This window comes from Athene cunicularia (genome assembly GCF_003259725.1).
Source record: "Athene cunicularia isolate RWA chromosome 10 unlocalized genomic scaffold, athCun1 chr10_part1, whole genome shotgun sequence".
Taxonomy (NCBI): Eukaryota; Metazoa; Chordata; class Aves; order Strigiformes; family Strigidae; genus Athene; species Athene cunicularia.
Genome location: NW_020799112.1, coordinates 16,747,779 through 16,774,797, shown reverse-complemented (window position 1 = coordinate 16,774,797; position 27,019 = coordinate 16,747,779). Strand labels below are relative to the sequence as shown.

The 27,019-nt window shown below is 40.4% G+C and overlaps 1 protein-coding gene across 4 annotated transcripts in view; it reads right to left on the bottom strand.

Moving 5' to 3' along the window:
* ARNT2 (aryl hydrocarbon receptor nuclear translocator 2) overlaps nucleotides 1-27,019 on the bottom strand; it is a 99,745-nt gene that overhangs the window by 48,495 nt on the left and 24,231 nt on the right. For 2 of the 4 annotated variants that reach the window (XM_026856199.1, XM_026856198.1), the window contains exons 3-7: nucleotides 23,251-23,298; nucleotides 20,109-20,153; nucleotides 19,953-19,997; nucleotides 17,256-17,469; nucleotides 14,862-15,075 (exon numbers count right to left, since the gene is read on the bottom strand). In XM_026856199.1, coding sequence (XP_026712000.1) covers nucleotides 14,862-15,075; nucleotides 17,256-17,469; nucleotides 19,953-19,997; nucleotides 20,109-20,153; nucleotides 23,251-23,298 — 566 coding nt within the window. The remainder of the gene's footprint in view (nucleotides 1-14,861; nucleotides 15,076-17,255; nucleotides 17,470-19,952; nucleotides 19,998-20,108; nucleotides 20,154-23,250; nucleotides 23,299-27,019) is intronic. The other 2 variants (XM_026856200.1, XM_026856201.1) reach the window with 2 other exon arrangements.

Genomic DNA, 27,019 nt, shown 5'->3' with positions numbered 1-27,019 from the left:
TAAGGTTTATAGCTGGGTAATCAAACACAATCTGTTCTGTATTACTTTCTTTAGTTCTTTTTTTTTGTTTTGGGGGATTCAAAACTCCGTAAGTTTCAACACCTAGTTCTACAACTATGCCTTCTCTGCTGGATTTCCAATTCCCAAGAATCCTACAGTCTGTAATTAGGATAAAAAGTTGTTACATGAGGGCATTCTTCTGCAAAGATTTCAGTGTAAGTTGAAAAGGCTGTCTCTAAAAAAAAACCCAAACCAATCATGCAGCATTCACATTTAGTTTGCAGCATGGAAATACCCCTCTTTTGCAACAAAAGCCTACTACCCGTTTACAAAGATCAGAAGAAGTGTGTTTTGGCCTCATGCTCACAAAAATACTGTTGGCAAAGTACATGATACAATTTTCCATTTTCCTCTAACTCATCAGTAGATGGACTGCTGTCTTGCGCAGAACCTTGGACCTGATAAGGAACCAGTCTGAATTCATACATGGAGTCTCACCTTGCCCTCAATACCTTCAGCAACCCAGACAGCTTCACGCTGTAGTTGACAGTGTCTTGTCTTACAAAGAACAAGTTAGATATTTCATAATTATACTCAACCACTCAATTGCCTACATATTTCTTTCCAGGCAAAATAAAATGAAGGATAAACTAAGTTTGGTTTGGACTAGATAACAAAAGATGACTTTGTGCTCATCAAAAATACTCCACAGGCTACTCAGGGAAGACAAACAGGACACAGGAATACTGCACCCAAAAATCCTTATGAAAAATAGAAACATCTTTATCCTACAATAAAAATGAAAAAAAAAAACAAGACAGGGATGCAGGAAAACAAGAGGAAATAATTAAAAATAAAAGCAAAGTGATGGTCAAGGTACTGATGTTTCTGGACACATCTCCAAATGTAAGCTGACCCTCAAACTGGAGGCTCAGAGAACAAAGGATGACTTCTGTTAGCTCTCTATTAGCATGTTAAGTCTTTAGAAAGTAGTGGCAGAGATCAGTTTAAAGATGTGTTTTCTCAACTAGAACTACTAGCTGCCAGCTCAGCACGCAGCACTGCAACACTGTGAACGAACTAGTTATCGTTTGTAGGGCAGCAGCACAGAAAAGTTTTTATCACTCACGAGTGTAGCATCAAAAGCCAACTGTGTTATTGTACCTGGGGAAATGAAAGATGTGCATGAAGACCATGGTGGTTGGACACAGACTCCACAACAGTTTGTAGAGGTATAAGATACAAGTCACTGCTTGGGATAAACAATACAGTTGCAAAAAACGTGAAACTTTTTTTTTAAACAAATTTTTCATTTATCAGTTCGCACATATGCACTGACTACAGCTGAACAATCAGCTTTACACCAACTGAGGTATTCAGCTGGTAAAGTTCCTCTTGAAAACAACGGATGCATTATGAATACATAAACAAAATGTCTTCGGTAAGATTAAATAGCCTAAATTTGATCAATTTATATTAAATTACTCTTGATAATCTCATGCCGGAGTGAAGCAATTATTCTGCATTAATTCAACAATTAAAAGAAAATAAAAGCCTTTAAAAATTTATACCGTTACAATTTTAAAGGGATAAAATTGTATCTCATGTTTAATGCAGCTCAGCAAGTGCTTTTAAGCTCTATTAAGTTTAATAAATACATATCCACCCCGTGGATCCAATATAAAAAAAAAAATTTACAGATGATCTAAGAACACATTTAGAATCAAAACTGAAATGCAAACATGGTATTTGAAGGTTCTCCTTCCAAGAACTCACAATTACATAAACCAGAAGCAGCTCACAATATACAAATAAACCAATATACAAATTAAAAAAAAAAAAAGGTCACACATCTCTCAGCATTCTGAATTTTATTATTTACATAATGTTCATAAAAGCACAGACATATCTACCACATACATACCCCGAGTACACAGCTCCTGTCCTGAAAGCCCAAGTCCCTGCCCTACAAATGACAAGGTACCTACTGTAGGGCTGGTGAGGCTGAGAGCAACTGCCACAGCACAGAAATATGCTGCTGATCATCCAAGTATCCTCTAAAAAAAAGAAAGAGCATCCCTTCAGGTTGAAAACACCGAAGACAGCAACTGTGTGGAGCGAACACATCAAACAATACAATCCTAATAAAACTGTACCCACAAAAAATGCATCTCCCTGGCCCCTCCTTGAGGGAAAGGCAAACATCTGAGCAGTAAGAATAGCATGGACACTCAGAACATAGGTGGACTTAAAAGCACCTGAACTTCAAATTACAAACTAAAGGTAGAACCACGTGACTGGCACCAGCGGGGCGCACACTGTGCACCCCAAACCAGCACTGATTTCACAGCATGCCTCTCTCATTCACATCAGAGGTTACAGTGCAGCTCTCACAGGCAACGCCAGCTAACCTGTTGTTTATTTTAACACCACTACCTCATAGTCACCGAGTGGTTAATGGTCTTTTAGACCTACGACAAAAAAGCCACCAATTCTTGATAACATTTAAAACACATCAAGAGGCCATGAACAATACACAGTTCCAGAAAGCAAGAGCCCGATGAGGTTGTTTTTACAGGCTAACTCGTGATGCTTAACTCATTCACTAAAAACCCCTGCTCATTCACAAACAACCCCAGCGTGCAGGCACTGGCACTCCTAAAGGCTTGCCTTCCCCTGCATCCGACACAGCACTGCCACGTGGGACTGCTGCCAGGGCTCACAGTGATGCAGAGCAGATGGGCTTGTAACAGGCAGCAGGCTTTTCTCTTTCCTACTCTGGATTAATGAAAAGTAAATATCATAGCTGCATCGTTAGCAGTGTACATAGAGTTTTCATTCACATGTAGAAAGGGTCTGTTCTCCAGAGTGTCTTGCCCTGTGAGTGCAGGAGCCCCTGGAAGGTGTCTGGTAGCAGAGGTCACCCCTTACTGGTATCACTGCCTTTATGGACCATAATCACATCGATCCCTTGGCTTACGGGAAGCTCAGGACGTGGGGTGTGGGGAACATGTTCCTGGTCATGTGGAAATGGTTGATGCAATCTAAATCTTTCCTGATATTAAAAACACCATCCTATCAAAACTTCCAAGGAGCAGGTCAGTGGGACTTTGAGGGAGGTAGCACTGCAGGTGGGAACAAGGTCATCTCATGGACACTTCCCATACTTGCTTCCCAGCTGGTCTGATGGTACAGAGAGGATGGGACCTCCCCGCAGGAGACTGTGCCCTACCAGCAAGGCTGCACAGCAAGCCAACATTTATACCTCTGTCCTCTGCTGTATAGGATTTTGTGCCCTGGCCCAACTTCTCCAGAAGAATGAAACCATGGGGACGTTGGTACACCAACATCCCTTGAGAATACAGTACAGCTGTAAAATGAGCCAGCCTCACACAGCCTGGAACAAAATCAGGGACCACACAGGACTTCCCAGCTGTCATTATACTGCACACATATCAACCAAGAAGCTTGCAGGATGGCAGGGATTAAATGCAGTCGCTCTTGCTCTAAAGCTGGCAAAGCCTTCATCCAAACGTTAGGAGGCTGCTGTAGCTCTCGCAGGCAGGGGCTTCACTGCTCTCCCGTGCTTGTTCTGTTGTGCATCAGGAAGGGACACCACATCCCCACCCCACCACACATACCTCTACATTACAATGCATCACTAACACGCTGATGAACAAATGTAATAAATAACTGCCTCCAAGCATGTACTTCCTGTTGGCAGGCATTAAAGCGACCTTCAGAGGGGATCCACACCTTTACTCCTATTTTAAAGATGAGGACACTGAAGCCCAAAGGAACAATTTTTCTTGCCTGCAGTCAGCCAGAGCGGAGGTGCAGCTAGGAACAGGGTCCAAGCTCATATAAGCGATATGAGTTCTCAACACACTGTAGCTGTAGATAAAAATTCTCAATAATATAATCCACAGGGATTCTCAGAAAGTCCATAAAAATCTCATGACAACTATATGCTTATCAGGGCATAAATGAGCTTAAATGAGAAATAAACATGATTATGCGTCCAAAAGAAGGCTACAGGCTGGGTGGCTGATTTCTTTATAGGCTGACTTCTTTTTATCTAGTGATAACCTCTTGATGTATCAGTACAGAATCTGAAACAAATTAGCCCAAATAAGGAAAAGAAATTTCACTTGAATCTAATACTCCACTTTCATGATGCTACTTAGAACGAGGACATGTTCTCTATTGCTCATTTTTCCCTCTGCACTCATGAAAAAATTCCTAAACTACCTATCCTGTAACGATGGCTAATGTTCCACTTATAAATATAAACCATCAAAGCTCACTCCCCTCACTAGACTAGCTTCTCAGGGGGACTATTTGAATGTCTCTAAATATGTTAAGGTTTACATCATCTAATTGCAAAAGGCGTTGTATAAGCATTACAGTCAAGTTATGACATTCTTACAATAGAATGAAGAGTTGATCCAATCAACAGCAAAGTTAAAAACATAAAAAAAAAGAAGTAATGCAATTGAAATGTAGCTATTTTTAAATATCTGTCTGTCCCCTACTTACCAACTGGAGACACTGACCAACACAGAGGGAATTGAAAAGCTTCCTCACCCCCTCCTGTTTTTCAATAAGAAACCCCTCACGTTAACACAGCTGTTTGCTTAATACAACTTGTTCTTATAAAAGCTCATGAGGCCAAAAGGTCTCTGCTTATGCCTGTCTTCATGTTTGACTAACCAGTCTGCATCATGTAATTCTCCACAGTGTTGGGCAAATATGCATCATTTTAATTAAATTAAAAAGGAAACTATGTGGGCTTTTGAGCCTTGTTATTGAGTTAATTTTAAGGGACTATCTGAAGGGATAGTGTTACAGATCACATGCAAGTCTCTCCGCTGATGGACCTGGAAAAACTGGACATAAAACCCAAGCAAATAATTCAAAGCACATGTTGAAAGTTAAATTGTAACACAAAAAAAAAAAAAAACAACCCAAAACATTTCAAGGACTAAATGTTATTTTGAACTCTCAACAATGGGTATCTTATGTATGGGAAACATTCAGCCTACTAAATAAAATAGCTTATAGAAGGCCATACACATGTAAGCTCTCCCTAGACATAAATACAACAGATCTATCTCCATTTCCAGTTCCTCATCTGTAAAGTGGGATGATGACCCTCTCTTTTTTCATCCTTGCACTGTCCATTTAAACTTTAGCAGCAGAAGCTTTATTTTGCTATAGGTTTGTGTAAGTCCTGACACAGCCACATTCTGATCTCCACAGGTACTTTCAGGCTCAGTCACTAAACAAATAGATATCACCAAGTCCACGGTTCAACAAGCAGGGCAGTTGGGACAGGACTTCTGTTACAACTATGAGATGTATTTGAAGGAAAGCCTGAGCTGGAGAAAATTATCATACTAAGGCCTGTCACTGATCCAAGATACAAAGACTTCCTCAAAAGACAGAGCAGACTTTCTGTCACTAGAAAAAGGATGGAAACTTGTACTTCGTTATCAAACTCAAATATCTGGGATATATGCTTTATTAGTAAATACTCGTATTATCTGGTTCAGAAATTTGGTTGTTCCACATGAGCCAGTGACACACTATGGAATAGTCCATTAGAGGAAATAATGACGCAAGACGACTTTGTGAGATATTGTGCTGGGGACAGAATTAAATTTAAACACCTGAGGGAGAGAGAGGGAGGAGAACAAAAGGCTCAAGGACACGGCCTGGGGTTTTTTTATAGGCTACTCCTTTAGTTCAATTAAAATAAAGTGTGTAAGGCAAAATATCATTACAGGTTTTAATTCTTGTTTCAAAGATCCAAGACAGAAATGACATGTAAAAGTCTCCATACTATGAAAATAGAAAGGAGAATGTTGTATGACATAAGTTCAGATCTCGGGTACTACAATAAAACAGATCTAACCATAGATAACTGACAGTGGGCCACATTATCACTCCGGTTATATGCTGCCATATGGAAGGCTTTTCCCTCCACAAAGCTCTGTGCAGGGCATCAGCGAGGAGCAAGTGGGTGCCGTGGTCTCGGGCAGCTGGTGGAAGGCCAGGGAAGGATCAAAGAGCATGGAACTCCTGCCTCTGCTGTCCCAGTATTATGAAACAGAAGATCTTCAGTTAAGGAAAGAGAGATGACAGCAGCATGGGGTAAGTCAATTATTCCCCTTTTAAAGCAAACGAACAAGCGGGTAGAAAACTATCACTCCCAGGCACAACTTCTCCCTCTGCCTCTCTAGCTTGTTTCTACAACTCATCATGTAATAATAAAATATTTTTATTAGTGCATTGTGTTAACTCCATTGAGACAGCACAACATTCCAATTAGGCTAAAGGAAAGGCTAGTTCTCCACAAGGCAGACGTTAAGGTTAGTACTGCGTCTACCTAGCACCCGTGGAGTTCCCAACGAAGCAGTGAAGCACCTGAGATTTACAGAGGGTTGCAAGCAGGACCAGTGCCAAAAGGCTCCAAGAGGCACGCTCAGGCTACTTTACTGGCAGTGTGTTAACCAAAGTTGTTGGTTAGGCATTTGTGAAAAGCTAGTATTTTTTTAATGGGGGGGGGGGGGAAATCACTAGCTTCATATATTTCATCATGTTTAACAAAACAGAGCAGGTTGAATAAATATTGAACATTAAAAAAACCCCACCACCCTTTAAACCCAGCAACTGAAAATGATCCAGTCGAACATCTGTGATAACAGACCAAAGTACATGGCAGTTTCCAAGTGAGAAACTCGAGGTGAAGATGGAAGAAAAATAACAACCACAAAACTCACTGCACATGCATGCCCAAACACCTGAAAATCCACCCTGAAAGCATTCCCTAATGCTAATCAGGTGTAATAAGTCTGTCTCAGACTACTATGCTAAAGTTGCTTCCTTATTTTAGTAAAAACATGTACTGACCTCTTCAAACCACCATTATAATCAAAGTAATTTTAAAAATTGCAACTCATTATCACTAGTTTTCTTTCCAGTACTCTCCACCCAAACGGAGTGTCTCAGCAGCAGGGAGACCACTGGGTCACTGTGTTTGTGTAGGAGTTGCTTTATGAACTGTTTTATACATAACTGGCTTCTCCCAACATTTGGGATTTCTCTTCCCCCAGAAACAGCCCTAGAGACCAAAGCAAAACAAAATTCTCTTGGAATAAGTTAGAGAGATTAAATGTACCATACATTAAATATATGATCATTTGAAAGCACCTATTTTTTGAGAGCAGACTGGTTGGTTGGGTTTTTTTTTAAATTTCTGTGGTGTTGTCTAGTGTGTCAAAGGGCAGGAATGGTGCTCTAAGACCTTAAAGTCCTCTTTCTCAAACGAACAACACAAAAAGTCAAATTTCACCCTCTGTGTTACCCAGGTAAGATCATGGGATCACAGCCACTGGTCACATAGTCACAACTGAATGAAAAATTCGTTTCATTCACTTTAACTGAAAAACAAGGTGACCCACTTGCAAAAGAAACATTAAGTCCCATACATGTAATTTAACACGAGAATATTTAAAACTTTCCTTGGCTTCCTTCTGCAGAGAACAGCACATTCACAGACTTGGATGGCTCTCACTCACCCACTAAGCTTTTCTGTTTTGTCACATGGAGTTGGCAAACGGCTTGATCAAACCAAATGACAACAGAAGAGAAGCTGAAGACACGGAGGCTTTGGGCATCACTTCTAAGCACACGCTAATGGGATAGCCAAGATGTAGATGCCGTACAGGAACAGCTTCCTTGTTTCCTGCTCCTAAGGATCTACTGAACTAATTCATTTGCTTGCAAACAGAACGGGGATGAAGGAAGAGGAACATTAATTTACTCCATCCAACATGTAAAAAAAAATACCAGCTGAACAGACTACAACTGAAAATCCACAAATTCCTATGCTTGGCACTACCCAAGTTCAAAGGCCATCTCTGGTTAGCACTGTGACCTTCCTGCTAGGAGAACAAACAGTTCACAAAAATGTGGGCAGATTTTTTTCTTCGGAACAATGGCACGGCAACAGGCTGGTGTGTACGGAAAGTCTTACATCTGAAACAGCCTCTTCACTCTCCGCAATGCCGGTGGGACCACATAACTTTGCTGAAAAAAAGGTATCACATGGTGATTTGGTAGTTGTCAACAACAAGCCAAATCTCTTCCAAGATTTCACACTTTAAATAGGAAAAGATGCCTTGCCAAAATTGGCGGCTTCTACAAGTAAAACCAGACTGAAATATGAAATAGTCTGTTTGCATGAACCACTCATATATATTCTATACATGGCAATATGTTTCAAGAATTCATGTCCTGAAAAAGAGGGGACAACCTCAGCGTTGAAGTTTCTATTTTCAAAAATCTCTCTGTTCCCTTTCACTGCAGGTGCAATATCCTGGCACAGCTGCCTCCAGCCTCCACCCTTCTAAGCAGTAAAGTGGGGGGTGCGGGGGTATGTGTGTGGGCGGGTGGGTGGAAAATGCCATAAAATATTAAGAGTAAAGTTTCAGACAGTCTTGCAGAGACATAAAAGGTTTCAGGACATCTCATGTATAAAGAAACTTTCTCTCCTCCCCATCCTGCCTGATTTGCTCTATATTGTTTACTGGATGCTTGCTTGACTTTACCCTACAGGTACTACATTTCATGGACATCACTGAAAACAGCTGACGATTTTATCCTGGGATAAAAAGCACAAGTAGCTATTAACTCTATCCACAAAAAATTATACAACTCATTCCCTACCTGCCCAGAGGCTAATGGTCTTACTAGGTCAGTCATCCTCTGCTAAGATCTTAAAATCTAAAATACTGAGATCTGGTTTTAATTCTCTGTACTCTGACTTCCTAAGCTGCTAGGCTGGACACGTTTCAGAGACAGATGGTTCTTCAGGGTTCATGTACTTAAAAGAGTTCACAGACAGAAGTAAAAAAAATAAAGAAATCAAGTGCTGTCAGTTGAAGCAGCCCTTGACATGCACAGTACCTTTCCAATGCATAAACCTCTGATGAATGTGCTCTTCAGAACCAAAGGCTCGAGAACAAAGTCCCGAAGGAGCTTTACTACATCTCCTCATTTTGTTGACTGTCTCAGCAACGACACAGTTCTCTGAACAAAAGGGAAATGTTAATTTTATTTTTTTTTTCTTTCAAGGAGTGTTAACAGCTCTGGGTAGAAAAGCATCCATATATTTCAGGTACAAAATTTTGGGCACCAATACCTAAACTAAAATGGACTTTTAAACTTTTGGGGTTTTTTAGTAAATAGGCTGATCCAATTTTTAACTGGATGAGGAGAAGCTCCATGGTTTGCTAATATAGTAAAGAAGTCATCCCATTAATTATGTTTTGATAATGTATTACTTTGTCATTAGACATGAGTTTTACTGCTACTGATGATGACATTTAAGGCATAACAGAATTATAATTGCCAGAACTGAGTTTCTGGTCATGCCTCAAGTTAGTCTTTGAATTTCTTCAGAAAATTTTGCACATGAAGCCAAATAGGAGCCTCATCCAGCTTTTCTCCATATCAGTTAGAGTCTCTCCTAAATCATTAATTCAAGTCAGAGTTCAAAACAGTGATCATGAATAACAGCACATTTGCATTCACTGGCTGGCTCTCTGAGAAGAATTCCCTTTCTTCTAAAAAAGATCAGGCAGAAATCAGAGTTGAAAAACTGACATGGAAGCGTAACACAACTCACTGTGCAAAGACTCCTGTGCTGATTTCCAGGAGAGTATCTGTTGTAGAAAGAAGATATTCCTAATCTGCTCTTCCATGTGGTTATTTACCATTTGTTAAGCACATCCCATCTGTTCAGTGCTGTGGAAAGCTTTACTTCGTTTCTCCACTGGTCTCTGGCACTGCCCTCTTTTGACTTTAACACTCTTTTTCTCATGTTTACAGACAATTTGACTCTATATACAGCATCTGGATTTTGTGGCTGTGTCTACAAATTGTTCTTGGTAACAGAAAGCTTTGTAGTTGGACAGAAAACTGAGTATGCTGAAACCATCACTGCAAGACAACATATTATTTGAAGGTTCCATAAGACAGGTTCCCCAATCCAAATCATGGAGTGATGTTTTCATAATATTCATGAACCACCGTGAACTGTCACACAACGGTCTTTTCTCCTAAAAAGGTACCTGCTCAACTTCTGCTGTGGTCAGTCACCATTTCCATCACAATGTTCTACTTTTTTGTGCTTATAAAATATGGCAATAAAATACCATGCTAAGATTAAACTTGGCATACAAGGTCTCTCCAGGAGTAACCTCAATTAATCTTTTTCAGCTAGCAAGTAAATTGACTTAGTCATTTTAAAATCACTTGAAAAGGAAAGCTATAGAGGTTCTGGTTCTCATAATTTTCTTGCAGTCACAAGTCCACAGTTTCAGCACCCCTTAACTACTCAGCTAAAAGAGTTTGCAAGGACTTTTGATCCTGAATGCGCTGAGAAGGCTTTGTGCCATGGGTGGGATTACATATGTAGCCCCCTGCCTTGCCTTAGCTATAGAGAGGAGGCTGAAGAACTCGTTATAGCTGGATTACTCTGTGCTGTGCTGCTTGGAGCTCAAACTGAATATAATAAACTTGTGTGTTTCCCATTTGGAGATGCTGACTGCAGGAACAGGGACCTCACAGCCTTGACAAGCGTATCTCAGACACGTCACGGAATCACTTGGAGTATTTCCAGGCAACCATGCAGAGGTATCTATATTCCTCATTCTACTCTTTCAAGAACTTAGGGAAAATTAGACTGGTAGAAATCAGTCTGGCAAAGTGTTCTGGAACACTGCATTTTAACAGAATGACAGTCTACCACAGTACTTGCTCAGTCATTTTTTGAAGGGTAAATGTAGCAGAGGTATTCTTCAAAAGCTGTTTTTCTTTGCACTTAAACCTAAATTCTGTCCGTTCTCTGCAACATCAGAGATTTGTTGTCTGTGGCTGCTTAGAGGCTCTTGCTTGCATTAGGATTCCACCGTGCTCTGTGTTAGTCAGCCCTTCACAACTTCCAACTCTGAACCTGCATCTGAACCCAACATCCATCAAGTCTGATCTGCATCCTAAGGGCAAAGAGGCCTTTGTTAATGGATCCTACTGTGGGATCTGATCTTCATCCACATTTGAAGTGATTTGTTTTCCCATCTGCAGATTTCCAAGAACAAAGAGGGAAAATAAATTATTGGTCTGAATATCTGCCCCATTCTGATTAAGTATGCCCATGATGCATGTAAAGACTTCTTGGGAGCACTATTTTGTTGCTGTCATGAAGTCTCAGCTGTTGTCTTTTCTAGAGCATTTCAAACTCTACATATACTTCACAGCTCAGCTTTCCTGTTGCTACAATGTGTTAGCAATTAATGTACAATAAACAAGCAGACAATTGTTCCATTTCCAGGGAATAAAATCTCCAAGGATAAAAAAAAAAAAAAAAGGAATAGAAACTATCCATCCTTCTCCATATCCTGAGAGTTAAAAATAGAGCAAGCAATTAACTCCCCAAACACACACTACACGGTTTAGGGCACAGTTAAACAGCCACTTCAATTTGGCATATGCTTTTACTGCTCCTGAAGTCCTGTCGTCTCCTTACCCTTAACTCCTCACTTCCCACTTCTCCTTGGTGTTAACACAAGAGTTCAAGCAACCTTATGGTAAGGTGGGTGGAAGAGCTGTCTTTACCAAAAACAAGGGGGGGTTTTTTGCTTAGCCTAGCTTTCAGCTGGGTCAGCCCCCTTGATGTGACTCACTGTAGTACCACATACATGCCAAAGGAGGAGAGGGTGAGATGAGGTGAAGATTGCATAAGCTGCTGTGACTGCCAAAAAACTGCTCATGCAACCACAGGCCCAGTCCCAGTCTTATTCCTGGGGGCAGAAATGTTGAGAGGGAGCTTGCTTCCTCCACCGGCTTGTTCTCTGTCGCTCCCCTTTGGCAGTGGCAGCCTCCCAGGTCCTCAGGGTCTGGAGCAGCGTCTCTGGGTAGCAGGATTGCTAAGAGGTGCTGGGAAAACCCCAGCAATGCAGAGCTAATGCTCAGCGCTTGTAGCAGGACAAACAAATATAACCAAAGAACACTGCTCTGATCTGATGCAAGGCAAGTGAAGCTTCTTTGTTAAGATACTGTCATTGCTTCCCCACTTCCCACTTCAAGGGCTGAAAGAGGAGGTTACAGGGTTAAGAAAATGGATCCTGAGAAGATGAGGAAGAGAGCAAAATTAAAACCCATAACATATCATTACACTTTCACCTGCAGATCTCTTCTTTTCCCTAAGCAGATCCTGTGCTCAACAGCCAGAGGTCACTAAAAGATGAGGATTTTCCTGCTGTCTGCAGTGAACTTCACTCTGAGCAGGAAAAATGTCAAACTCAGCTGGCTGGCTTGTGGTTTGCATCTCTTTCAAGCTCTGCATTGCCCTTTGTTCTGCATGAAACATAACTCTGGAAAGCCAAGCGAGGCTTGGGGGCTGCCCAGATGGTTTGATAAACACTGACTTAAGCACCTGAAGTAGGCATTTGACTACTTTACTTCTTTTAAGATATCACTAAGGCACCCATTATTTCTGTTCACTGCAATATTTCATTTCATTCCTACCCATTACAAAGCTGCTACTCTCAGCAGGAGACAGGGACTCTAGAATCACCTTGCTCCCAGAAAGGTATCTCAAAGGAGTGAGGGTGATGCTGCTGAAGTCCTGCTGCATGCTGTTTATAAGCAAATTGATGCTGGCCTGATAGTCCTTATAGACGACTGATTCTCTTCTTTAACGGTACCTTACAAGGTCAAGGATATGCACATTTAATATAACAAATCTACAGTTCTCTGTTTATCTATAAGCTCCACAGACTGTCAAAACTAGTAGGACACTAACTAAATCTACTTCACCGGTCACATCTTTAAAAGAAAACTACTCAAACAGCATGACTATATTATGATGTCACTTGCTTTACATTAATTTTATTAAACAGCTAGAAGAATGCAGCAGACACCTTAAAAATCTGTTCTGTGATGATCTTATGAGAGATGATGTACATGCAACTTTACGTCTGTGCTCGATTCAGAAGCAGAATGGTGATTGTGTTTATGGCTTGTGAGATGTTCAGCTGGCCCCCAAAATGCACTGTACATCTAACCACAACAACTTTGTAAAGGAAAACTCACACAACGTGCCCCATATCGTCAGGACCAATTACATACAGTTCTTAATTGTAACTGTTCCAAACAAGTGCTATACACGCTCTCCAGACCCTAAAAAGCACCTTTCTACATCCAGCCTGCCTCTGCACCTTAGGGAGCGTAGCTAAGCAGGCTACCCTGGCTCTAAACAGGCTGATGCCTTCCTCACGCTGGGAAAACATTCAGCTGTCCATGTACAGCAGATTTACAGGCCTTCTGTGTCAATTCGACAACTTCAAAAGACTCAGACAGGGAGAAGATTTAGCCCTATATACACTATTATTTGAACTTCTCTTTCCGCTTGGCTACAGATGAATTCAGCGTTAAAAGAAAGGCACATAGTTAAAACGTGAAAAAATAGTTGGGTTTTCAGAAGTGCTCTGTTTGTCTAGTCCTGCTCTAGTTTGAGCAGGTTAAGCCCCATAACTGAGCACTTTTGGAAGTCAAAACATGACTGTTCACTAAAGGCTCTCCAGTCACTGCTTCTTGAAGGAAGATGGCACGTATGCTAAAACATATTACATGCTACATGATAAAACCAGAGGTTATCCTCTTTTGCACGTCTCATGGTATGAAACTCAGCTGTTTTGCTCTGCACAGGTTCCCCTAACTGTTCACTTGGTTTCGATCCATCTGGATTTTCACCACAGAATTTTGCTTTGAGTTTCCAATTTGAATACATGAAAGCTCTGCCAAAACCACATCACATTCAAACCACAGGAAATCATGAATTTGGCACTGTTTTGACATGGAAGCTGTAAACAGTGTGCAGGTTCACTCAAAACTGGATCACTGTCCTTTGAGTTATGAAACACAACAAAGCTTCCAGCAAACCAGGTCAGAATTTTGAATTGCTAAAGCAAAGAGAAATTATGTGATTTTTGCAGGATCAATATTTTGTTTTAAGTATTCTTCCCTAGCTTTTTTCCTTCAGCTATAAACATACTATGTGGAAGAATAAAAAGAGAAGCTGGGTTTCCTTCTTTCCAAGTCTGAGTTAAAAGAGGATTTAGCTAATTCTTATAGCTGTAACATACACATATCCCATTAAAGACATGGGTTTCCTATTGGCAGTCATGAGCATGAGTAACTGTAAAAGCCAGAGTTTTACTGAATATATGAATATGGTTTAGTTTTATGTGTAAAATGATAGGTAGTCAACTTACAGGTTACTTACACCGCTGCTATAAGAGCAAGCCTCCTGTTTAAAATGCAATAGGTTTTCAGCTGCCAAACACTGGATTTTTTTTCCCCAGGATTCCCGTTAGCAAACCACAAGGAACTTTTATGAAAATGGAAAAGTCTGAAGTATGATTTTTGCCTTCAAAACAAACACTGCCCTAAAGAAACACATATTTGTAAAGAAGTCAGAAGTTCATTGGGGACGAAAGGAAAACAATCTCAATTTCCAGACCAAACCTGAAAACAATCGAGATTCCAAACCTTCCCAAGGCAGAAGTTTGAATGCAGAGCTACATGAAGGTGGTTTGACTGAAATCAAACAAATAGGAAGCAAAATGCAATCATGCAAACGAAGATTTATATTGCTGCACTGCCTGCAAGAAAATGCAGTTTAATCTTGCTGAATTTCATTTTTATGAGATTTTTAAACCAGGCATTTTGAATGTCAGGAAAACTCTGCAGGGATCCCTAACACCCAGAACCATACATTGGACATATCTGACCTGTCATAGAGTTTTCAGATGTACATAGTTGCTCTCGCAGCTTTTCCACGTCGTCTGGATGAACCTGTTCATACAAAGTGCTGCCAAACCATTCAGACTGTGGCTGGTTCAGCACGGGAGTCACAGAATCTGATACGTAGATCACTCTCCCTGTCTCAGCTGCAACCACAAACAGGAACCCATCTGCAGCCTCCAGGATAAGATGCTTCAGCTCCTTCCAAAGAAATATTTGATTAGAATGCCAGCAAGAAAAAGGAATTAAATAACACACCTGTCACTGCCAAAGAACATGGTTTTCTCGCCATCTTAGTAGCTGATCACAACCCAGGGAGAAATTTTCACTGCAGTATTGATATAATACCACAACCAAACTTGCAGCAAACCATCAATTGCTGATCTTAATAACAAACAACGCTTTGTTTTCCTTTATTGCCTTTCATCTGGTGATCACAATGCACTTTAGGAAAATTAAGTAACTAAAACTAACTGCATATTGTGTGATAGGCATCTAACATTTATTAAAAAAAAAAAAGTTATTTAAGAGTACAGACAGAGGAAACGAACAGCTATAACTCATATGGCAAACTCATCCCTTAATTAAATGACCTGAATAATTTAACTGGAAAGAAACCAACAAGTCTTTCTGGTTTGTTTTTTTTTCCTTCTTCCCCTCAGGATGAGCTCTGTTTGTAAATGAAAGTGTCAATGGATAAAAGAGAGAATGGGAACAGGGACGGGAATCCCCAGCCTCCCCTCCCATGAGGGGGCCTGAGCCACTACACAGCAAGGTTGTATCACTTCTTGCTTTTCTTTTCCAGCCTGTGAATATGAAGCTTCAGAGATCCAAAGGGTCTGGAACACCTCTGTCTTTGGCCTTTTCGTTACACAGTACCTTGCTCATCATCCTGGGTACTTCTGTCCTGAGACACCCACACACCACCTGGGGATTGGAAGGGGGGCCACAGGCCTTTAAAGCAAGGCATTTCTGTCCCTTGCTTGCAGGCACTGGGTCTAGACACTCAGTACCTTGAATTGCACATGCAAACAGGTGTTTGAAATGTTACTTTTGCTTAACAGAGCTTGAAAACCTCTCATGGGAAAGGCTGATAACTATCACTCCAGTTCCTGGGAAACAAGCTCAAACAGTTTTTGCTTAATGGCTCCAGTCACCATCAGAACTTGTTAAGATACTGCATCTGGAACCCAGACAGAGAGCTCTGGATGATCTGAGTCCCATTCTGGGTTAGACAGCTCAGCATGACTGGTGTGCAAGTGGCAGGTATTAGCTGGTAAAATGAGGATCACTATCTGGAAAATTCTACTAAAGAAATGGATAACTCATCTGAAGAAACACTTAACAGACCCTCAACTTCTGCCACTTTATTGTAGAGAAAGAACATCAATTCTGAACCACTTACTAAATTAAAAACCCTCACTGCATAGCTAGCTGCACTATACAGAGGATAACGAGACCTGTTTTGCACACATTATTAACAAAGATTAAGATAAACTCTTGTCATTCTGCAAGGTTAAAAAAAAAAAACAAAACAAAAAACAACCCAAAACCACACACAACGAAAAAAGCTGCAATGAGAAGTGACATGGGTGCCCTACCAACAACCAGCTGAAGGGCACAGTCCCTCCAGAAACACACTTCAGGAAAGCCAGAATAAGTAAAGATGTGAACACTGAGAGGTCAGCAGCAGCTGCTCCTTCTCTAATAGAAAGAAGTATCGCCTCTAGCCATAACTTACATGTGTAAGTGCTTAAATCGTTCAGACCACAAAAATGCACATTACACCCAAAGGACTTCAAAAACAATGAAGGTGGTAGGAATTTTCAGCACACTCAGTTAAACACAGTTTTCTTTTGAGCACTGGATGCATCTTCCTTCCATAGCAAATGGAACCAAGGAAGTAACTCAGCCAGTACAGATGGGATTCATCTCTGCCTAGTTCAGCTGCCGGCAATTTAGGCATTAAGACTAAACAATGTTTTTAACCTTCCTCTAAACCCAGGACGGAGAGGCAGGTCCTTCCAAAATAATTTTTACCTATTTTAGCAAATCTTTGTTAGGATGGGAAGAACCCGGTTCTGGAGGTGAAAATTCCTTTCCAGTGATGAAAGGCAGCAAGTGACTTGCTTTTCAGATGGACAGACCTCAATGATAAGAGTGTCCGTTTTGCTGCTTTGGAGAGAAAGATTTGTCATAAGGTTAAGATCAAGTCTAAACATTGACAAAACATTGTCTCTATTCACACCTTGGATATGTGGCTTGTACCAGTTACTACACAACAGGGAAGGATCAAGCTGAGACCCTATTCCCTCTCAGCATTCACTCACATCGTTTAAGACCACAAACCAGAGAAAACAGACATTTGAAAAAAAATCTACCTGTTCTGTAAGAAATGAAGGCTTGTAAGCTCCATCAGTAGATTTGTTTCCAGTGCCCCTCATTGATTTCATGTGTGAAACGGCCATCCGAAGAATTGTCAACTTGTCAGGCTTACGAGCCAATGCACTACAAGTGGGTACCATATCGGAGAGTTCGGTGATGTATTGCGTCATCTTATTTCTCCTGCGTCTCTCAATTTCACTATGATTCTCCCTGAACATTTAAAGAAACACCAAACCAACAGAAAAGCAGACATGATCAGTGTAAGAATTTCCATTGGAGGTAACAAATCATAATACTTCACAGTTGTTTTGCTGTTTTCACCCCAAGAGAGAAAAGTGCTTTATAAAGCTAAACACTATTATCCCACAGGTTTTTTTCAGTTTATAGACAGAAAATCCATGCCACAGAAGGATAAATATGATTTGCCCATAGCTGTGAAAAGAACCCATATTTCTAGCTATTGGCTTGTGGCTTTAATCTCTTAATCAGTTTAATCTCCTTTGGTTTAAGGACAAAAAATGAAATAGAGACGTGAGGAACTGCCAACTCCACCCAAACTCCTTAATTTGCCGTGACGCATCTCACAGCTTCCAGTCCTCAAGGTGTTGGATCTGCTTATGAAATGTCTCTTTTAGAGGAAACCTCTCACTAACGGCTGGATCAGGTCAGCAGTAAGCATCAGCACTGACTTAGAAATAACCCAACTCAATGACAACACAGATCTCCAGTCCTGTAATGGTGCGTGTAACATCCCGCATCCCTGTAGGGAGACACTACATGCCTACAGGATCAGGCTGGGACCATATATGGTATAAGAACACATAAAAAAAAGCAACCAGAAAACAAATGAGTACGAAAGACAGCAAGTAAACATCTGGCTTGTCAGACATAGATCGGAATTTATGTTCGAGAACAATCTAGCACAGCAGGGAAATAACAATGACAGTACTTGATGCTGCCCCACTTCAGCTGAGCTCCAATGTTCTCATCCTTTATAGCAAACATATGACTGAGGTGGCAAGTCAAATTTGAGAATTCTCAAAATGGACAGTCACCAAAATCTTTCAGAACTGAAGATCTGAGTTTTCCCATACTGTAAATAACCACTGCTTGACCACTATTAATGAATTACACCAATATATACATCTGAAATGGTCCAAATGGACCCAGAATACTTCAGTGCCTAGCGCTTATTTATTCCATACTGTACCTGTCAGGTGGCAGCTAAATACAAGTACACGACAGGTACATGATGCTTCAGATGTCAAAGCAGCATCTTCCACTGATTTCAATGAGCTGTGCATGGCATTTTCTTGTGGGATCGCTGGCTGATCCAACAAGATGTGAAAGGTGATCACTCGGAGAGTCCACCAGCATTGACCGGTATGATAACACAACATTAAAAGAAACTGCAACATTCTTTGAAGCTGACTGTTAACGAAGACTGATCATGAGAACAGAAGCTGGGCTTTGGCACACTTTTTGGCCAGATTTAATAATGGAGCCTTTTCTTAAAACACAGGAAAGAATCCAAACTGTAGTATGCTGCTTCCTGCAGCGGAGGAAGGCAGGGGCTTGCCCTGCTTGACAATGTGTATCCTGCCCCTGCACATAGAGGTGTTATATGCACGAGGCACTGTCTCCACAAATACCACTTGTTAAAGCTACGTGCAGAGTTGTTATTCCTACTGATGCCTGTGCTTACTATCTGATATTCAGGAAATCCAGCTATGGGTCCCTGCAGTGACAGCCCACGGCTGTTCACTAAATTACAGCCAGTCCCTTGGTTAAGGTCACTATCTACTTAACTATCTATTACACCGTAATAGTGAACCTTTCCATTTCAAATAGCTGATAAACAGCCTCTGTGTGGGTCTGCCCAGATGTAGAACAGCGCCCCTGGGAGCTGGATCGTATACACATACACAAGCAGAACAGCTTGTGTGACTGCACATGTACATAAGAGCACACGTGTGTACATGTCAGCACATACATGCAGATAAATACAGACAAGGGGAAGAAAAATGCATTTTCACGTGATGAAATCTTGCTCTGAGCTCAGCATTTTCACAGAAATGACGATCAAGAAAAGAGAGACAAACAACACACATATTCAACATATATTTTACATTTATAAATACATATTACACTGTCTGCCACATACATATTACACTGTCTGCCACTAAAGTATTTTAATACTCCTGAACACTGATAACAACCATTATAAAGAGTAAACAAAGAGATTGCAAAACTTTCTGAGAAGAAAGAAAGGAATATCCAACAGTCTGTTTCATTTGTGATCATAAAAGTTAAAAAGTAATAGTATGTTAATGAACTGGCCATGAAAACACTCAAGAAAACAAAACCCTGAAACTTTCCTGAAACTTGTTCAAATTTAAACCCTTAAAAGAAAAAGAGGGGATGTGCTCCTCTTCCAAATGTGCCCTAGGAAACCTGGCATTCATAGACGTGTATACAGAACCATGTCCTACTTCTGCCACTTCTAACTTAGTTTTTATATGGAAATTTTGGAGGGATGTTAGATTTTGGGAGACTGCAGGAGCTGATCCAAACCCACTTAGGACCAGTGTTAGCACTTGGATCAGCCAGCCCTCCTGACTTTTGATCAGTCAGAACAGCATTATATAAAATAAAAATGGGGGCAAACCATATTTGATTTTCCTTTTTCCTACCTGGCCATCCTTTCTGTGTCAGCAGTACTTTGATCATCGTCCCACCTAGAAACAAAATAACCAGCCCTCTAAGCTAAGGCACACGTACTGAGATTTTTTGGACACGAACATCCCCCTCTTTTCTCTCAGCAGAAGAGCTCTACAGAACACGCCTACCTTGCAAACTTTTCCTTATCACCAGAGATTTGATCACCATCATACCTAGAAACAAAAGATAGTAAGTAAATCTACAAGGGTTATGCATTGCATGATAGTCAACACACAGCACAAATAGGTTCACAACTGCAAACTATTACAAATAACAGCAAGAAAAATGAGGGCATGAGAACAATAAAGCAAAGAAAACGTAGAGTCAGATGAAACTTCCAAGCCATGCCGATTCAAAAGCTTCACTTGTATATTCAGAAAAGTTGGAGACACATTTCAGTGGATTTATGCAAACACTTTGACGTACACTCATTGCTTGGAAAACTTAACAACCAGCACCATTACAGAAAACACCACTGAGCTTTTAGAGACAGCAGCCCATGAAGTATTCATCCTGTGTTAGAAGTGAGAGCTCTATCTTTTCCAGATTGCAACCACAACTCACTCCATTCAGCAGAGGGCACTGATGGTCTACAGATAACATGGGAGGGCAGAGACACGCGATTAAGTGCAAGACATTATATAAGGACGCCTTCAGATAAAAGCTCCAGTAGGTACAGACACTCTACCGTCTGTTGGGAAGACTGGCAAAAGTCAGTCAGGCAGATGAAACTGCTGGATAGACAGAAGTGAAATCAAACCTGGTTTAAATCCCTAGAAGTGATGAGGTACCTCATTCCTACCCAAATCAACACAAGTTAGACACCCAAACAGGTATGTGCAATGTATTGGCAGCAACTTTATGGAGGAAATCCAGAACAATGGGACTTTTGCCCCATGGGATTAAAGTTTCACTGTTTCTGAAATACAGTCCCAGAGACAGGCAGCAAGGTGACATTTCACCAAAAAAATGACATGCTGCTCCTCCTTTCCTTTTCCTAAAAACATACTAATCATTTGAAATTAGATTTTGCTAGCATAGTTACCAAAAGATGCATTTGTTTAAAAAAGATCTTACTTTTGGAGAAATCAAATTGTTTGTTCCAAAACAGAAACTGTAGGTTTAGAAAACACAAAACCAAGGCTAACAGCTTTTCTAGACCTGAAGAGTTTTACTGCTCAAGAATAGTCAAGGGAGATTTTATATTAGAATTAATGCCTTATCAAAATGATATAATTTATTACAACAGACAACCTATGGTCCCACGTATTAGCTAACAAAGTAATGCAGCATAGTTAAGCATCTTCTCTTCTAAAAAACTAACAGTGAACTTTTATTTTCCTCCTCAAATGAGTTAAAACCAATTTTAAGTACCCCAACTGTGCAAGTTCGTCTATGAGGCTTCATATTTTCCTTCCTCATTAAGACTCATTCAAACGCTGAAGACAAAGCTTAAGCAAGACTTGAGCTGTATTTCTTTGTTGTGTTTAACGCCAGCACCCTCAAAACATTCAAGTGAAAACACCACTTCATTCCACTTGACTGCCCAGAGAACAGACCGAGCCCAAAAAAATTTTTAAACAAAAAGATATTCAATGAGGAATGGCCACATGCCGTTAGGTGAGAAGTACATGCATACGCCTCCACGGGACGATGAGATGGCATGCAGAGGTACCTGAGCTGGCCTGGAAGTCCCTGAGAAGCAAGGTGTGTTAACTGACGTGGAGTACCTACTAACACCACTACCTCCTGGGCTGCCACTAGCTGGGGGCTTGTCTGCTCGCCTGGCTGGGCTGAGGGTAGTATTGCCTTCAAGAACTGTTTTCTCCCTTCCACTCCCTGAGCTGACCTCGCGTGCGTGTTTCCTCAGGCACTTCAGTCAGAGCCAGCTGGGTTAGCTTAAACATTTAAACAGCAGTGCTTTGCTAACCAAATCATTTTGACCGAGACAAGCTCTAGGAGTCAGTCACATAAGCAATTTGGAGAAAAGGAAAAGTCCTAAAAGGAAGGCACAACTAGAAGATGATGTCTGAACGTGGCCCCAGGTGTCTCTGCACTGTTTTTCTGTACTCTCTACAAGCAGAACAATCTGGGGGGGTTTGGAGCATTTAAGATTTAAATATCTGATTTTGATCTGACATCTGAAATCTACTGAGTCTAAGCACAGCACAGCATACCTCTCCAATAAAAATAATGGAACTATTGGCTCTCCCCACCACAAAACTTCGAAAGGCTGAAGCCAGGATGGAGGGAGACCAACCCACGTGCACCAGCGTGCATAGAAATCCTGGCGCTTATGCAGGCACAGATGGGGTCACATTCATCACAAACCTTGTTCCCTTAACGTGTATCTTCTAGCAAACACCAGGGCTATCCCTCAGACCACCAGCTGTAACACCAGAGACTGGAATATCCTTTCTGTAAATGACATCAGCTAAACAGGGGTGCTGCTGGTCTCGTCCAGCAGGTTGTGATACGCTGTTACAACACAGCTTCAACATACTTATCTTTCAGACTGACTAGAAAGATCTTGTTAAAATCCTACGTGACAGCTGTGTTTCAACACAGCTGCTGCTAGAGAGCTGCAGTTACAATCTGGATAATCAGCAGTTATCTGTGGGCCTCAAAGTATCTACCCCTCACTGTAGCTGCTTGGTTTGTAACGAAAAAATGCAAACAGTGTGACCAGAAAAAAAACAGAAAAGTGAAAAAATGGCAATGATGCTTTAATGTTTGTTTTTATTTCTAGTCTAGAGTATTCCATGTTAATTAACATTTATTTTGGTGATTTTTACTATTCAGTTACACCTAATGGTACATAATGAGCTTTAATCTTAAAAAAACAATCCACACCTCTATAATCTGTCATATTGTCTTAACAAGCACTTAACATCTGAAGGAAATTCAAAATAAAGTTCATTTTCAGTGGCAGAAAGACAACTTCAGCAACATCGAACCAAAGTTCATCTACAGCAGTTGAAATAATAAGGTAAAAATCACAAATTGTCTCATCTGACATAACTGCAGAGCAAAATTATCACACACACACACACTGTCAATTCTGCAAGCCAATAACTACATTAGGCAGATTTCTGCCAGGATGCCTAATTTGCAGAGGACGCTGATACAAACAGTAACTAGAATTTAGGTCAAGTTGCTGGCAAGTTCTTTGGCTGTATTTATATTGACTTTAAAACATCAGTAGCAAGACAGCTGTCTTTCTGCACTGAAAGAAGTCAGCGATTTAGTCAACTCTTTCCAAATGCTCACCTTGAAAATTTGCTGGGCCCCTCCCCATCTTCATCATCGAAGTCCATTCTGTAAAAGCAAGATTTCCAAATCAGTAATCATGATGCTGGCAATGGTGATAGGAACATTCAAGCCAGTGGTTCTCAGCCTTTTTTGATTTATATTTTTACTGGAGGTGTTTACGACTGTAGATTCCAGTCTTGCTCATATTCCCCAGACCACCTAAAAGTAGCTCATCAGCTGCCAGGAATACAAAGAATACAAAGTTTCAAAAAAATAGAGTAATAAATCATTGCTCTTCTCCACAGCAATCTGCACTGTTAAAATTAACAAATAAAAAGAAATACTAAATAAACGCAGTTCTTGTGAGAAGGTCAGAAGTAGTTATCTCTGAGGCCTGATAAAAGTTTACAGAAATCAGTGGGGACTCTATGTTAGAGAACTGAAATCAAGGCTAAAGAAAATAAAGCTCTAAAGCTGTATGCATAATAAACACCAGGCCACTATTTTTGCCCCAGCCTAAAGAAAATATGTTAGAGGTAGAGCAGAATAAACTCCCAGCCTCCCTGCTAAGAGGATTATCTACGTCACTGCCATTGATTGTAACCGCGGTACATTCTTTAGACTTGCCCTGTGTTACCAATCATTTCACACAAATTACCAACCAGTCTGCAGACAGCAACTGTTCTGTGGTATTCCTTGGATCTACCGTGCACCTACACTTACGTGGTTTATGTCCCAGACTTTCTTCTTAAGTCAGCAGAAGAGATGAGCTCTTCCTTGAGCCGAATCCCAGCCCTCCAGTTAGGCTCCTCCAGGGAGCCACAAAAAGCAAGAACTTCTTTCTTCACCTCTTACACAGAAAGAGTAGGTAGATTGACTTCCTAAATTAGCCACCTGAATTACTTTCCTGTGTTGGGCACTGTGATTGTCTCCTCCTCATTGATATTCAGTCGCCACAAAGTTATGCAATAGTATATTTTCCACAGAATTTTATACATTTTTATACCTTTAAAGAGGTGAACAAATATATATCCCAATTATAAGGGGGTGACTCTGTCATTAAGGTAGACTAAGAACCAAGCTGATATAAAATTAACATATACAATTTTTGCATTAGTGTATTTATTTTAATAAGAAGATACATTAGTATGATATACAGACCTCGGTCACTTAAATGTAATCTGTGTAGATACAAAAACATAGTTTTGTTTTACAAACAATTTTGTTGGGTTTCTTTAACACTAAGCTTTCTAACATTTCAGTGTAATAAAACTTCATACAATCACAGATTCCACATCTCTTCATATTAACAACAGATATAAGTCATACTAAAGGCATAAACCCTACAAAGTGATCATAACATTTATCTCGGTATTAAAAGAAACTCCTACCAAGTAAAAATTCAGATTTGTATGTTCAGAATGTGGGAATAACGATGTAAAAACACTGTCTAAGACTGCATCAGCATAGAAAAGTACAAGTGCCAGTCCAGCAATACTGCCTTGCTTCCTAATTCTGAAAACCAAGACAGACTGGTCTATAAAAGATGTGTCTGAGTCACAGCAATCTATGTACAATCTGAACATGGGCAGCAAATAAGCACAGGAATTGGAAATGGTATTAGAAAAGTCACAGTAATATTTTCCAGATGGTAATAGTGATTATTCATTTCTGGAGGAAGCAGAGAGAAAACCATTTTCCCCAAAGAGTCTTAAGAAAAGATGTGCGTTTAATTTGGTTAAGTTTGATGCAATCATCATTTTCACTAGAAACTATGTTTTCACTCACCTAATTATCACCAAATCTCGTTTCAAAGTCAGTGACCTCCCCGCTGCCTTGCACGGAACACCACCGACCTCCAGCGGCCAGCGCCCTGGCTCCTGAGCCAGGACCCAGCTGGCCAAAGGTGGCCCTCAGCCCTGGCACCAGCAGCCTGCATTTCCCCAGACCTGCTGCACGTACAGTACTCCCAGCAATTTAAAATTTCCTCGTTATCACCTAGCCGAAGGTCTCCTCTTACCTACCTTCTTCTTCCCACATATAATAATGTGTCTGTAGGTGACATTCCAGACCAAACTCCTGAGTTACTTCAATTGCAACGTTTCTACCTACACTGAAAATGTGAAAGTCGAAGTTAGAGAGCTGTTTGCTTGCAAGCAGAGGGCACACTCTGGCCAGCACTGGGCTGGCTCCACCTTAAACCACTCACAAAAGCATCACATCAGGCATATCCTTCCAGGGTTTCACTGGCGATTGAAACACAACTGAGAGAATGCTCCAGTTTCAAACTCAGGGAGAAAAGGGATGCAGGAAATATATATGTCCATGGGGAAAAGCCTTTTCTTAGGGATTTAATAAAACGCTGCTTTAATTTGGGATGGATTAATTTTGTAAGTCCTTTCCTTACCCTCCAATACACTGAGATCCAGTGCCCTGGTAGATTTTCTTAGCTTCCAGCCAAATACTTTGGCTGAGTGCTAAGACATGGATTTTCCCCCCACCATCAAACATTAGCTCTAGTACATTTAGTCTGGTTTATTATTACTGGAATATAATGCAGACAATTACAGAGAAGCTGATGACAGTTAAGGCTTCATCCTGTTGCCCACGCTGTATATCTACTTCCAAAGCAATAAGTGGGACTAACACACCTATTTATCCAGATGGCTGGATATCAGCTTCTCATCTTAGAAGATCTTGATGGGTTAATATCCGTAGGTAATACCTACTACATTTATAGTGGGCTCATCACAGCAAAATCTGAGTGCTTAGGGTGCAATACCAGACTGTAGCAGGCTAAATCTTTAAAGAATTATCTTTCCTTTGTTAAACTACTTAAAAACCTTGACTTTATTCCAAATGCAGGATCATAAAAAAAAAGTAAGAAATTGAACATAAAGTTCACTAAAAATGTCAATACTTGCAAAAATACAACAGCAAATGTATCTCTATTCTATCTCTGTTAATAAACACATTTCCTAATTTCACACTTCACTGTGCGAAATGAAAAAAACCCTTTTAAAACATGAAAAAAAAAAATCCTCAGGTATAGAAGTTACTGATTCCAATGTCCTGCCTGAACCACGATGCCTGCTTTACAGCAAAGTGCAGTGAAAGATAGGGAATCGGTTGTAACCTTTAGCAGAACACATAAAACACAACATTCCAACAAACTCCTCATACCCTGACAGATAAGATCTTCTGTTTAGATAGACGGTACTGCACATTAGCAAAACAGCAGAAGCAGCCTCGAAGACAAATGACATCATTCCAGAAGTTTCAGAAAGAGTATCTTTTATCTTCATTTAAAATTCCCATTAAAAAGAGACTTTAAAAAAAAGCTGCACTATGCTCTTTTGTTTTGAAGAGACAGCATAAATCTTGTTTTCCTCTTTCATACCGTTCATGTCAATCACGAAAAGGTCTAATGTATGAGGTACTTGCTAAAATATATTTTCCTCAAAAGATGTGTGGGTACCATAAATAACCATAATGACAAAAATACTTAAAAAAAATTATTTATTTTTAACTAGAAACATTTTAATACAAAAAAACAAACAAACAACAAAACCTCCAATAAGGTGGTCCTGCACAAATTAAAAAAATTGAGATGGGAGAGGATTTGAACACTGCAATAAAATTACTATGTAAAATTCCCAAGAAATGTCAAAAGATGGCTTGCTATGATTATACAGCGTGGGAAGGAGGCAGGCAGGAATGATCAAAAGCCGATGCAGATGTGAGGCAGATGGGGATCTGTACTTCAGCCTTTTGTTTGGTGCAATAT